General features: G+C 41.6%; 1 protein-coding gene across 1 annotated transcript; it reads right to left on the bottom strand.

Moving 5' to 3' along the window:
• Positions 1-619: 619 nt before the first annotated feature.
• Positions 620-11,920, bottom strand: LOC139573712 (ammonium transporter Rh type B-like). Its single transcript, XM_071397482.1, has 10 exons — positions 11,557-11,920; positions 6,440-6,626; positions 6,123-6,273; positions 5,683-5,830; positions 5,244-5,410; positions 3,552-3,689; positions 2,800-2,933; positions 2,529-2,650; positions 2,264-2,337; positions 620-1,811 (listed from the first exon to the last, which is right to left on the bottom strand). Exons 1-10 carry the CDS (start codon positions 11,741-11,743, stop codon positions 1,734-1,736), a joined length of 1,386 nt encoding a protein of 461 aa, XP_071253583.1. The 5' UTR covers positions 11,744-11,920; the 3' UTR covers positions 620-1,733.
• Positions 11,921-14,348: the final 2,428 nt, after the last annotated feature.

Genomic DNA, 14,348 nt, shown 5'->3' with positions numbered 1-14,348 from the left:
TGTGATTGGATGTTAATTATTTTACTAGGCTACCTGTATTTGACATTGTGTTGTTCTTTCGCTGAACACTAGATGGTTTCATTTTATTTTTGGCAATGAAAGGAGGCTACTCAGGCGAGAAAAAAAAATCACCCAAATGTATAGTCCATTTGGAAAATATAAATGTACTGTTTGAAAATGTGAAGAAAAAAAGTGAATGTGAGTCACGTTTTTATATGGCATACCCAACATGAACTGGCTCCGGGCACTTCTAACGAGGCATGTAAGACACATGTTAAAGGCAGCGTTTACATAAGCAGCACAATTCGGATCTTCTTTCCACTAGTTGGTCTTTTAACGAAATAGATCTTTTCACAACAGCTCTTTTTCAGCTGATCTGATTGATTAAAATGGAATATGGCTGCCTATCTAAATGCAGCAGAAGACAGCTGCTTCCCTAGGCTGTTTGATCCCAGAAAGTGTTAATCATGTGGTATATGAAAAAAACATTTTGATTTCGGGCATTAATTCTGAGGTATTTACGGGCTCAATTAAATATTCAGGAACGGATTAAAGGAACAAAACTACTCAAAATGTCCAATGAACAAGATAAAATAATAACATGTAAAAAAAATAAATATCACATTTGAAAGATTTATTTCTGCCAAAATGTGTTACAGGTATTATTCAATTATCATTTAAATTCACAGCAATTACATTTTCTCCAGTGTAACAAAGTCTGGGCACCATTTCGACCCCCTGTAGCAAATAACCCGTTTGATTCAGTGGTTTGTCTGTAGTGGTGAAGCTAGTCGTTTAAATTATATCACATTTTATGTTGTCTAAACATGTACAATACACAACTGTACATAATTGTACAATAGCAACTCTAATCTACCCAATACATTGCATAGTATAGAAATAGAAGAAAAGGAAAATCCCGACCCAGAATGAATATTCAATCGTCAAAACTCTCCTTTAACTATCTACGCATAGTTTTAGTCTGGAATACTTTACATTTTTAATGACGGACTTGCATCTATAAAAGTGATTGTCTATTCATGAAAACATCAGCGATCTACATTAATCACATGCGAGGTACAATTTTCTTTGGTTTTAATATAGAATTTACAACACATAGGCTTACTGCGAATTTGTCTTTCCCTTAGTCAATCAGATGATTAAAAATGGTTAAAAGTGTAATTCCCTTAACATTAGTGCATGTAACATCTCTTAGAAGAGCGGAGAAGCCCCCCAAAATCTTAAAAACACTCAATTAAAATGAGCTTAATCTATTGTTTTTGCATCATCAAACAGGTTTCACTAGTCTTATCCAAATTCTCAGACCATGATTCAAGTCTACAGCTCTGTCATATACTGTAGCTTCATAGCATAATCTAGGACCATAACATAAGGCAGCTGGTAGGAGGTATATTGCAATGGACTGTCCATGGCCCATACTGCTTGGAGGATAGCATGCTTCTGTCTGGTGTAAACACATTATGGGTTACCTTGAGATTGTTTTCTTCTGAGAGTGAAAGGCACTTCTGCTGATGGTCTTGAGTATTTGAACACACACTACCACCACCATACTAGTGAATCAGATATGGTCATTGGCACATTGAAAAATGGCAGACATACACAAGCACCATGTGCTGCCACATCCTGGTTGTACAATCTACTATGTGTGGATCTCAAGTGTGTGTGTGTGTGTGTGTGTGTGTGTGTGTGTGTGTGTGTGTGTGTGTGTGTGCTTATGCATTGAGCTTTTCTGCCTCGTCCTGGGTCCTGACAGTGGTCAACTCCTCATGTGAGCCCTCCTCACCAGGCAGCTGAGAGAGAGAAAAATGGAAAGAGAAAAAGATGTAGTGGATGATTTATTTAGATGTCGTTTTCACCTTATCGAGTCATAAAAATGCAAGTATACCTATTTCCTAGCTAATTTCAAGACATTCCCAAATCTGAACCTTTTTTTAATCAAGAGAATCGTCAATTACTGATTATACATGCATTGACCATGTGAAATGGCACCACCTGGTGTTCTGAGGGTGACTGCTTAGCTTATGATGAAAAGCAGTTATTTGAGTTCAGTAACCAAATGCAAGCATGACACCTTGTGGCCACATATCATATTGCACAACATTGGGCCCAACTGCTGCCATCGTTGGCAATCTTTAACCCTTCATGGGCCTGAATGGCCCTGCGCTCTCACACAAACACTATGTACAAATCTGTGAGTCCTGTGTGTTCATTCATCCATACTGGGTGTAGTAGCTAAACTTACCTCCCAGTAGATGCCATCCTCAAAGCAGATGGTGTCAGGAGGAGCACCATAGATTGGCAGCTTCAGAATAAAACCTACAAGACAAGGACATGATACAATTACACACAGACACAAGGCATAGGCCTATATACAGGGACAAAAGAGCACAGTTATAATATCACCATGCATTTGTGAAACAAACAAGTCAAGACAATGACTATGTGTGCTTACAACACGCTGGTAATTTTAAAATCCCCCCTATCCTCTAGCTAGTCCCTCTACGTACCGGTGATAAGACCACCCAGGAGGGCAATGCCCAGGGTCACGGCCAGGGAGATGGCCTGTCGTACGCCCTGGAACGAGGCCTCCACATCACCAGAGTGGATGTCAGGGAACACATCAGCCATCCTGCATCACAGAGAGTAGGGAGTGTTGAATGAAACTGTTGTGTGAATGCACGCTTTGACGGTGTCTGTCTGTTGCGCAATAGTGAGAGCTTCACCATAAAACCAGGAGAGGGCACACTTTCCCAACTTGTCAAAAAAAGGCAGACTAACCCATCTCCATAGACGTCCTTGGTTGCCAGAGCAGCAGTAACTGCTCCAACGATGGCTCCCAGGACTCCAGGCATGCCGTGCAGGTTGTGGACACCACACGTGTCCTGAATCTTCAGCTTTTCTTCCAGGATAGGCTGAGAGGACAGGGGTGGAAAGTTGCCAGTGCCATGAGTGCGGGTGTTTGTGTCTGATGTCTATGTACCCTAGCACCCTTATGTCCTTCAAATGGTGCCATATACACATAAGTGGATGTGTTTCTCAACATGACTGTTTATGTTGTAAATAGATACGCTTGTTCTGTTGGCATCATTAACAGTCATATCCTACTGATACCCCTTGAGAGGACATTCTGGGCTTTTCAATGATATCTCATGTGGGAACTTTCTCTTCCAGGTTTGTCAAAATGGCTGCCAACACAATTATCACATTTTATGTGTGTGTAATTATAATTTTTTGTGAGTTTGATATTCAATTGCTTTTAGTAAGTAAATATCTCAGGAATAGTTTGGTGAGTTTTCAGAGCAGTGCACTGAAAGGAAGTTGGACATAATACTGCAGCAGTGCAGCATTGTGTCCCCTGTATTTATTTTTTTAACCTACTGTACTCATTTACTGTAATGTTAATTGTTTTCTTTTTCTGTAAAACGTTTTTTTCACCCCAAACACTTCTTATGTAATATCATTTATTTTTAATTACAGATATGTTTTATTGCTGGGTCTCAGGAGGATAATACATTTTCACTTGGCCTTACCGAGAGGAACTTGAAGCCCAGCACAGAGATGGTTCCAGCCAGGAAGCCCACAATCATGGAGCCAAAAGGAGTGAGCATCATTTCACCAGCAGTTCCCACGGCAACCCCACCGGCAAGGGCAGCGTTCTGGATGTGCACCTAAAGAGAAGAGAGAGACAACATTTTTTAAATGCTGTTCAAAATGGTTGATTGTCAGAGTCCAGTCATACGTTTATTTTAATTATCACTGTTCTCAAATTTTGCACGGTACCAATGTCAAGGAACGAGAAGGTAGGATGAATGATGTAATATTTGAATAATAAAAAATCCCAACCAATGGAACATTGTGTGACAATTTGGTATCGCCATCATGCAAAGTGGGGGTGTGTAGAGTTCAAATCAAATTTTATTGGTCACATACACTTATTTATCAGATGTTATTGCGGGTGTAGCGAAACGCTTGTTAGATTGCAGACAGGTTTGATGATATGCTGCGGACACACTACCCTTTCACCAACTATGAGATAATCTGAGCTGATTAGAACGATACTACTATCACCAGGTCATGTGGTTTGTTCACTGACTCCCTCCATTGAATAGAAAAGACAACTTCAGATTGATTGCCATCTAGACAGGAATGTACTGTCTTGATTTCAGAACGAGATGCAGATGACAGCCATGTCCTCAAGGGACATAGCAACGAGATATATTGTCTGGCTCACATGACTGTATACTCGAAAGGTAGATAGCAACTATGGTGTGATGCTACAGCATGCATTTTTGGGGGATGGTTTCCAATTCTTAAATCGTATCTTGTGAGAAAGTTTGAGGATTCATAGTTTGATAGTTTAGAATAGATCAATCAAATCTAAACTAGAAAAGTATATGTACTGAAGAAAATGTGTGTGCTTGTTTTAAAGTATTTATGTTTTTGTAACGTATTTATAAGTTACAGAAGTGGTAGTGATGGTAGTGACTGGTTATAGCTGAAAAAGTGGGTAGATGAAAAGATTGATTGATTGGTAGGATAGCCTGAACATGTGAAAGTTGGTTTGGTGTCTAGCTTGAACGATTCAAGAGTTACTGTTGGTGAGTTAAATGCTATCAAAACGTTTTTCAAGCAATCTAAGTTGGTGCAGTCCTCACATTTGGAAGTTGGTTTCATGTTAATAACTTAAATCATTTCAGCGCTAGAGCGAGGGGAATAAATATAATAATAATGATAATAATGTAAGTACGTAAGAAATCTAGAGTTGTGTTTTGCTTTCAGCAAGCACACCTGACTACATCTGTTGACAAGAGTTGAAAAACCTCTCTGTATATGCAAACATACTGCATGATGATTCAGAGTTTGCCAATAAGGATTTAATCCCAAAGGAGTCATGATTCATTCCAAATATTTACTTACATGTATAACATCTAATAGGGTTACAATATATCTAGCAGGCCTATGATGCAAAATACAGTTGAACCAGATTGTATTGACAACAAACACAGGGAGAAATCTTCCTTCCCCTACCATGTCTAGTCCCTAACTCCCACTTGAAATGATCTGGGAAGACCACTTTAAGCCCCTCATTTCCACTGCATAGTCCCTGTAGAATCCTACTTCTCCCTACTATGTCTCCCCAAGTCTGCATCACCTGTCTAGCCCTATACTACTTTTAGGAACCAGCTTTTCCTTAAGTCCCCACACTGTACTAGCCCCCTCACCATATCGAGCTTCCCATCATGAGCCACAACGGCAGACAGGCCGTAGGTGGCCAGGGTGCAGGCAGCCAGGGAATAGTAGGTGTTCATAGCCGTGCGGTGTTGGTCATCTCCGTGGGCCGTCACAGCAGAGTTGAAGCTTGGCCAGAACATCCACAGGTAGATGGTGCCTGAGCAGTCAGGGAAAAATAAGTATTAGCATACCGGTATGTAATATAGTCCTTTAGTTTAGCAAGCTTACAGGTAAGGTTTTTTTCCTGGGGAGGTGGATGTACTCGTAATTATGACACAGATTCCCATACATTGGCATGCATTGTATGTACAGTCAAAACTTAACTGGCGTCTTCAGAAAATGAAGGTTAAGTTGTCCGACTTGTTGATGGTGGCTATTTGTATCTAATGTACAGGCTTCCTGCTTACGATGAGCAGGAGGTATTCTTACCAATCATGGCGAAGAGGTCAGAGTGGTAGACAGAGCAGTTCTTGTGTTTGCTCTTGTCCAGGTTGGGGCGGTAGAGAACACGAGCCACCATCAGGCCAAAGTAAGCTCCAAAGGTGTGAATGGTCATGGAGCCACCAGCATCCTTGGCCTAAAGGTGGAAATTATCTAATTTAAGGGGTGTAAAAAGCTTAGTCTTAAAGTACATTATTCAAGAGTGATGAGAAAGCCTAATAGGAGAGTAGGCATAATAGTACGTAAAAAAGCAGTTTTACTGTAGGTTTGTATACAGACATATACAGGAAGACATGAATTGTACATTTAATGGTACACCTACACACACACACACACACACACACACACACACACACACACACACACACACACACACACACACACACACACACACACACACACACACACACACACACTCACTCACTCACCCCCAGAACAGTAAGCACAATGAACTCATTGACTGCAAACAGGGTGACTTCAATCACAGACATGACCAGCAGCTGGACTGGACTGGTCTTCCCCAGGACCGCCCCAAACGAGATGAGCACTGAGCCTGTGCAGAAGTCAGCGTTGATCATACTGCAGGAGGGACAAACAACTCTTAATGATAGAGTTTATTATGGAATACATTACAGTATACACTTACACCCGTATGATATGCCATGTATACACATCACATGTATCTGCTGGTGTATTGTGTTTATTGTAGTAAGGAAATGTAGGTTAGTGTGTGCATGAGCCCTACCTCTCTATTCCGACGTGGATCTTGCCCCCGTGCATGCCGTGGACGAAGCCCTGCATGAGAGTGGCCCACTGCAGAGCGAAGGCCGCAATGAGGAAGTTGAAGCCCACACTGCTAAATCCGTAACGTTGCAGGAACGTCATGAGGAAACCAAAGCCAATGAAGATCATCACGTGCACATCCTGAAAGCCTGAACAAAGGAAGAGAACACATTACAGATGATTATTTATTGCGTTGGATGCACATTTTCACTATTCAACTGCCTGTGTGGTCAGTCTCGTAAACACATTAACAATCCCCTTCTTATGGTTTGGTGAGAAAGACTATCTGTCCTATGACAGTAGTATAGCAGTATCTTTCAAAGTTGGTGACTTCTCCACGAAACACCAACAATCCCTTTTAGTCAACATTTTGTCATTTAAATTGAGCGGGACAGGGGGCTTTGGGAACCTCAGTTGGCCTACATAGAAGGACACAGAGAAGTTACCCTGTGCCTCATAGCTCCATTCAGCCTGCTATCTGGCCTTGTTAATCCAGCCTACTACACCTCCCTCTGCCCACTGGACGTATTCATCCACATGGCACTGGGGAGTAGGGACAATATCTCTTGGTCCTTGCCTGGCAACTGATCATTGGCATGGAGGATATTTCCACTGCCCAACTCCCCATTGGCAGGTTGGCCTAAATACCCTGTGCCACCCCCTAGAAGGACACCTACAGAGCGGTGAGAAAATGTAACATGCGCACACACGGGCAACACCAGTGAGTAGGTAAATAAATTATAAAAAAATTGCACACATTGACATTTATTGTAAAAGACCTAAAGGTAATCTATTACCTGCGCTCATGAGCCAACATACAGACCAGCTTTAACCTAATGACTACCTTACAGTTCTCTTAATTCTGACTGCATCTTTCAATCAAGAGATCATTTGCTTTCTAGACGTGTCAAGTGGAGCAGCCGTAATTGTAAGGGAGATGGTAGGCTTCTACTACATGTTGACATAACATAGCAAATCTCTTATCTCATAGCAATGAGGCCAACCTACACACCCAGACAATATAGAGCAGCAGAGGGAGAATTATATCGTGACATTTGGTGGACCTCCTATTGGTGCACAAACCTTTTCATGGGGCTAATAGTAAAGACATGTATTTTAACAGTAAACATGTATTACCTTTTAATGTGGAATGAACACATCCTGTGATAATGTTTTCACTTATCAAACAAATCACCTTAAAAAGTAGGCTACCTGCACACGTTCATCCACTCCAAAAGAATTCCATCATCCAAACACTGCCCTGTGCACCCGCCATTTGATGAAGGGATAGATACATCTGTTACAAAACACCCGAAAAGTCTAATGATATTTGGTGATTGTCATTAAGCCTACACTCTTGTAGCCTGAATTAATTGATGCGTATTGCTGACAAATGGGGACACAAATACAGTTGTGTCTGTCCCGAGCTCACCCGCAGGGGAAATTGAGGGCCCAGTTGAAACAATGTTGCAAGTCCGCTAAAGGGCTGGACCCAGTCGATACCATGTTGCAAGTTTGCTAGCGAAAGCTCAAGGCAGACAGGCAAGATAGAAAGATGAATGCGGTTGAAAGAACCTGAACCAACTATCACTGGTTTAAACCATGACAGAGAGGTGGGGGTGTTCCTTTCATTTGGAATAAGCTTTTATTTTAATATGTATAAATGTAATATATTTTAGCAGTACAAAATTGTATTTTAAACAAATAGGAGGATGGTTAAATTAGAGTCCCCCCAGTTTGACTTTTGTTGCATTTAGGGGAGCTCATGTCTCAATCGGGGGCTGACCCCCCCTCGTAATATGTTTTACTACACCTTAAACGTTTGAAGTTCCAAACAGGACATGATCAATGAGAGTAGTCAGATGTGCACGTGTATGTGAGTTTCATTCTTGAAGGTGATCTTCCATTCAGCAGTGAAGCTGACGGGTTAAAGATCTGAAATAATTACTTCTAATGGACCTTTAGTGCTTCCTCTTTTAAATTTACCCAACCTTGAACAGGTTTCTACTTTTTCAAAATGAGTGTACTCAATCACTCAATAGCTTGAGGCAAAAGTATAAATAGTGAGCCTGGCATACCATGCATCAGCAGCTTCACCTGCTTAAGGGAAGGTCCAATCTGCATGTGCTCAATTGATTGAAAGCTCAAAAGAGTCACAGACTTCAAACTCAAAGATTAATTGAATTCAAAGTCAAACGGACATGATCCAACTCTCAGAGATTCATGTCATTAAACTCCCAAAGTTTCCCATGACTTCCGTAGACTGGTTGACCAGGCTATGACTCCCCAGCCGTAACAAGGGAAAACTGGAAACCATGCTACCAGCCAAAGTGGCTCATAGCTCAACTTGGTTCCTTAATTACCTTTTTGTGCCACACAGTCTTTTTCTCTTGCTTTCTCGCTCTCCCTAACTCTCTTTCTGTGTATATCAGTCATCCATATGACAAGCCTTGCTGGCATGACAATAAACACAAATCAGACTGCAAAAGCAAACTTTTCCTTCTCTCTGAAAACAATCGCTCTCTCCCGCCTAACCCTTTCTCTCCTTTTCACTCTCCCACCTTCTGTTCCCCATCTTTCACTCAACTTTTTCCCCTCACGCTCCTCCCCCCGGTGCCCCTTTCTCACGCAGAAGCCCCTATCCCCCAGGCCGTTCACTAATTAGACAGTGATGGGGTGAATGTGAAAATTAAACATTCCTCCTACTCATTCCCATGTCTGTATATCAGACATTTTCATACTCTTTCTACCCTGGGGCTTACCTGCACCCTCCACCTGCATGACACAGGATAGGGACAGTATTGGGAAAGCCTCAAGGTGTGGTGACAGGTAGGACTAGTTGCACACAGGAACTTTCAACAAGGCTAAGAATTGGACACACCCAATACCTCCACCACCTCCTCCCAACAGTCTTCCTTTGCATTTCATTACTATCTGTTAAGGTGGAACAGCAACGTTCAGAGGAGGAAAAGTATACCTTTGCCCTTGGTGACTGATTGGACACCCACTACAACAGACATGCTATAACCTATTCAGAGGCCAAATTTCCTTCCCTCTTGCTGTTCAAAGTAGCCTATGAGTTAGACTCTAACTCTAACTGTTAGAGGGTTTTGATGCTAATCAAAAAAACATTGACAGAAAGATCTGAGAAACTAAACGGTTAAATCAAAGGACAGAAATCTCTCGCCATGCCGGATTTGTTTCCATATTGACATTGGAGAACTTAACTCTCCCTCTCCTCCCACTTGACAAAGAGCTTCTAGTTTCCAGTTATTTTCAGTGGACCGCAGACAGACGGTATGCAATCACTTAAGCACATTGTCTGTTTTCAGGTATCCGTATGTCTCCAATATGTACTGGGTTGACTGTTGATGTATATTGTACACCACAACACAAAGCAAAACGGAGCATATCAAGTATAAAACCGACAATGAGAATGATCTATTTGGTACATCAGTGAACTGGAGTGCACTGTCACAGAAAGTAAAACGAGTTCACCCAAAAACATTTGGCAACCAAACCCTCCTCTAATTAGGAAACAAATTAACCATTTGTTGCTTTGCTGCTTGCAGCCAAATGTCAAAGCAAAGGAGGGAAAACTCACATTGAACACTGAGGAGCTCAGGGGTCGTAGGGGAGAGTGGGGTAAGTTGATACATTTTTACATTCAGCATTACTCCATCAAGGGAAATATAGTATTCTTTCTAACAAAACTATTAACATATATTTCAGGATGTTGTACATCCCTGGAAATAATCTGAATTCATGTAAACATTACAGTTTTGAAAACATAGCTTGGTCTATGTGGTCTCTTTGCACAACTTACCCCGGGACAGGGTAAGTTAAGCCACCTACAAATTTCTGTACTGAATTAAATATTACCACAACCTTTTTAAGACCATGTCTATCTTTATTTCCTAAACAAATTTAAACACAATCACAATTGCTTTTTTGTATTTTAATAATTTTAAGCATCTTTTAACACAGGCTTAACGCCTAACAAACACTTTTAACATAGGCCAGGCTCTGTTTGCTCAACTTGCAATAGGCTCAACCATTGGCCCAACTTACCCCATGGCCATTGCCTCAATTTACCAAAGGACAAACATTTTGACTATATTAGCCTACACAGCTACAAGGATGCACTTTCATGCTAGGTTTAGGAACTCATATTGAAGCTTATAGACCCCCTCCAACTGATGTATAATATTAAAAGTATCTTCTTTAGTTTAGATACAAGCATCATGGAACCTCTAACACAATAAATTCATTGTGTTCATTAACTTGCTTATGTGGTTTATTAACTTCCATGTTGTTTATTCCTTCACATAATCCATGACCTCTTCCTAAATATTTTGTCATATTATTCATTATCCACTCTGCCCTATATATCAAAGGGTCTCAGAGTGGGAATGCTAATCTACAGCATTGAGCACAGATCAAACATAAAACAGAGTTGCTTTGCCCCTCTACAAACCCTTACAAACAGCTCACCTCAATTTCCCATGACCATCCCCACCCACCTCACCATCTCCTCCACACAACCATATTGTAAGTATGTAACATCCCAAAGAAAGCCAGATGGGGTAGACTCCCTAGGTGGGAATGCAATATGCAAACACAGCACTGGAGCAAGAAATGTGGCATAACACAGAAGGGAAATAAATTATTTCCGATTTAGTCGTCAGATTCATTTGAGCTTCAGACAACTTTTCTGTCATGTTCATTGTCTTGACATACATGTATGGCATGAATGACACAAGACACTTGCCTAAACAACAACCATCTGCTTCTGCTACCATGCAAGTCTCAGACACATAGACAAACCATAACAAAGAAGGAAAAGAACAATCCTTTCATTCCTATAGATGGACTCCCACATCCCCCATCCTCTCCACCCTCACAAGGTAATAGTTACCTTTATCCACAGATTTGGGGTCAGATCACCATACTACCTAATCATAACCATAACCATTAAAAGTATGAAAACGTATCTGACCCTGTATCAGTGGTTAGGGATGTCTACTACCCCACCTGTCTCGTTACCCCAACCCTACCCCTCTCGCTGCGGTCACTCACTGGGGTAGCGGTAGTAAAAGTCGTTGTCGTAGTTGGAAGAGCCATTGGCGATTTCTTTGTGCCAGAGCTTGGCGTCTGTCTCATCGTCGTACTGCACCAGAGTGCCGAAGAGGATGATGATGATCACCTCCAGGATGATGCAGGCCATGGGCAGCTTCAGCCGCAAGTTAGTCGCCGAATTCGTCATGGCTGTGGGGTTACCTGGGTGTTCTCCTGGCTCTGCACTATGGCCTTAGGGGTGAATGGTTAAAAGTTCAACTCAGCTCCAGAGCGGGAACACAGCAACATACACTAACACTCACAAGCACTGGTGGCTGCAGTGATGCGATGGGAGAGTGGGAGTGCAGGGAGTGAGGACTCAAGCTGACACATGAGTTGGTCTGACTTATTTAGTGCGTTTTGGTTGCAAATGTTCATGCCCACCACCTTTCTGTATGCCTCCAATCATAGGCTGCAAGAAAACCTCAGCTCCTCCCCTTCACTATTGCTGCTGTTAAGGTGGTCTGGAATGAGGCAGGACTCCTTAAAATGATCAGTTACTCCTCTAGATTCATAGAGAAGGAAAATGGCCCAATTAAAACTATTTTCATAGGGTTACCCTTTATATCGAAATCATTTAAAAAATGCTTTTTCATACATTATCTACGGTAAAACATTAGGTTGATGGTTCAAGGCCCACGGTGAATTAAAAAACACAAACAGATGCATGCAGACAGTCATGCATGCACGTGTAACGGATGTGAAATGGCTAGCTAGTTAGCGGTGGTGCGCGCTAATAGCCTTTCAATCGGTTACGTCACTTGCTCTGAGACCTTGAAGTAGTGGTTCCCCTTGCTCTGCAAGGGCCGCGGCCTTTGTGGAGCGATGGGTAACGACGCTTCGTGGGTGACTGTTGTTGATGTGTGCAGAGCGTCCCTGGATCGCGCCCGGGTCGGGGCGAGGGGACGCCATAAAGTTAAACTGTTACACATGCATAGGATCTAACATATTGCTGTGTCTCTCCGTAATGCCATTGACTCCGCAACCATGTGTGATAATGTGCCAAGACACACGCACACACATTCCCCTTACTTACTGTCACAATGTTAAAAAGCTAGAAGAGCCTGTAGTTGAGATGTTTGGACTGGCGCAACTGGAAAGGTTGTGGGGCATTGGGTTTGGGATGGATGGGTGGGGGTGTTGAGACAGGTTTTGGGGGAGTATGATGTGAGAGGGGATGGAGGCAGGTCTGTGCACATCTTTCTCCTGTAAGGAGCAGCCATCACTCACTATGTACGCTATCTTTCTCCTTTAGAGAAGAGCACCTAGCAGGAATGCTGTTATGGCTTAGAGAATCTCAACTAAAAAACTACCACAGGCACAAAGCCAATCTATGAAGTTGAATCCTGAACGTCTGTCAAGCTTCCTGCCTACCTACGTGCCTGTATGACTGTCTGAAGAGTTGGGGTCATTTCACATTTAATTCAGTCAATGAAGGTCAATTAAAATTCAAGAATTTAAGAATTCCACTAATGATTATGACTGATGGCATACTATAGGCCTACTGTAGCTAAGGCACAGAAAAATCCAAGTAGAACTTACAGTAACTATGGATTGTATTGCCCCATCCACCACTTCAGAGGACAAAAGTTACTTAAATGTGTATATATTTTTTTCACATACATGGTACTTGTAGTAACAGTATTACCAGGGCTGTAACCAGGGTTTGAGTTTTAGTGAGCACAGTTTGGGAGGGAGGTGTTACGGTTCTCGTTGTTGGAATGAAGAGTGGACCAAGATGCAGCGTGGAAAGTGTCCATGATTTTAATATTCAAAAACACTCAAACAAAATAAAACGTGAAAATGAAAGCGAACAGTTCTGTCAGGCAGACACACTAAACAGAAAACAACATCCCACAAAACCCAAACGGAAAATGACAACTTATATATGATCCCCAATCAGAGACAACGATAGACAGCTGCCTCGGATTGGGAACCACACTAACATAGAAATAAGGAAACTAGAATGCCCACCCTAGTCACACCCTGACCTAACCAAAATAGAGAATAAAAACCTCTCTATGGCCAGGGCCTGACAGGAGGGGGGTTTGGGGGGGTATTTAAGTGTATTTCCTGAATTGACTGTCTTCGTTTCGAATTGAGCCCTTCTGGGCATGTGCCCTGCGTGCATGTCGGAAATTCGGATGTGATTACTACAAGTTTAGATAGCTGGCTAGACTAACAAATTTACAAATGAAATGTTTTACTGATATGATATTGAGTGACTGTCAGTCAGGGACCTATAACAAGAGGAAAACTGCTGATGTACATGTTCAATTAACCGAAACAGAGAGGTTGTTATCTGGATAAAGAAAAAAAGGCAATAAAAAGCCATTCTTACTACTCTACTGGAGAACCAGTTTGGTTTAAGTATACCTGTATGACTGACGCTTTAATAACCTTTTACTGCGGTGGGCTAAATCAGGGTCACACAAAGTGTTTCTTGGTAATCTTAAAACAAATCTACTTTGAAACAAAAGTATACACCTCACAAACATCTTTATGGGCAGAGAAAAAATAAGACACGTGTACTATGTCAGATATAGAGTTGAAATGTATTAATTTTGAGTTTGCATACCAATATTACACTTTATATACATCACAGAAGACCGAAATATAACAAAACCGTTTGACATAGAAACAACAGGTTTTTGGCAGATAATAATAAAAAATAAATAAATAAAAAGTTTAATTATGATTTTATGAAAAATATTAACATTCCACCCATGAGACCACTAGGTAATTTGACTGCA

Source organism: Salvelinus alpinus, chromosome 4 (assembly GCF_045679555.1).
Source record: "Salvelinus alpinus chromosome 4, SLU_Salpinus.1, whole genome shotgun sequence".
NCBI lineage: Eukaryota > Metazoa > Chordata > Actinopteri > Salmoniformes > Salmonidae > Salvelinus > Salvelinus alpinus.
This window is presented reverse-complemented; position numbering and strand designations above follow the sequence as displayed.

Coding starts and splice junctions, on each gene's coding strand:
- LOC139573712 (XM_071397482.1), bottom strand. CDS start 11,743: ATGACGAATTCGGCGACTAACTTGCGGCTGAAGCTGCCCATGGCCTGC. Junction 5,411..5,682: donor TGACCTCTTCGCCATGATTG/GTAAGAATACCT, acceptor CTGACTGCTCAG/GCACCATCTACCTGTGGATG. Junction 2,934..3,551: donor TGGGCTTCAAGTTCCTCTCG/GTAAGGCCAAGT, acceptor CTGTCCTCTCAG/CCTATCCTGGAAGAAAAGCT.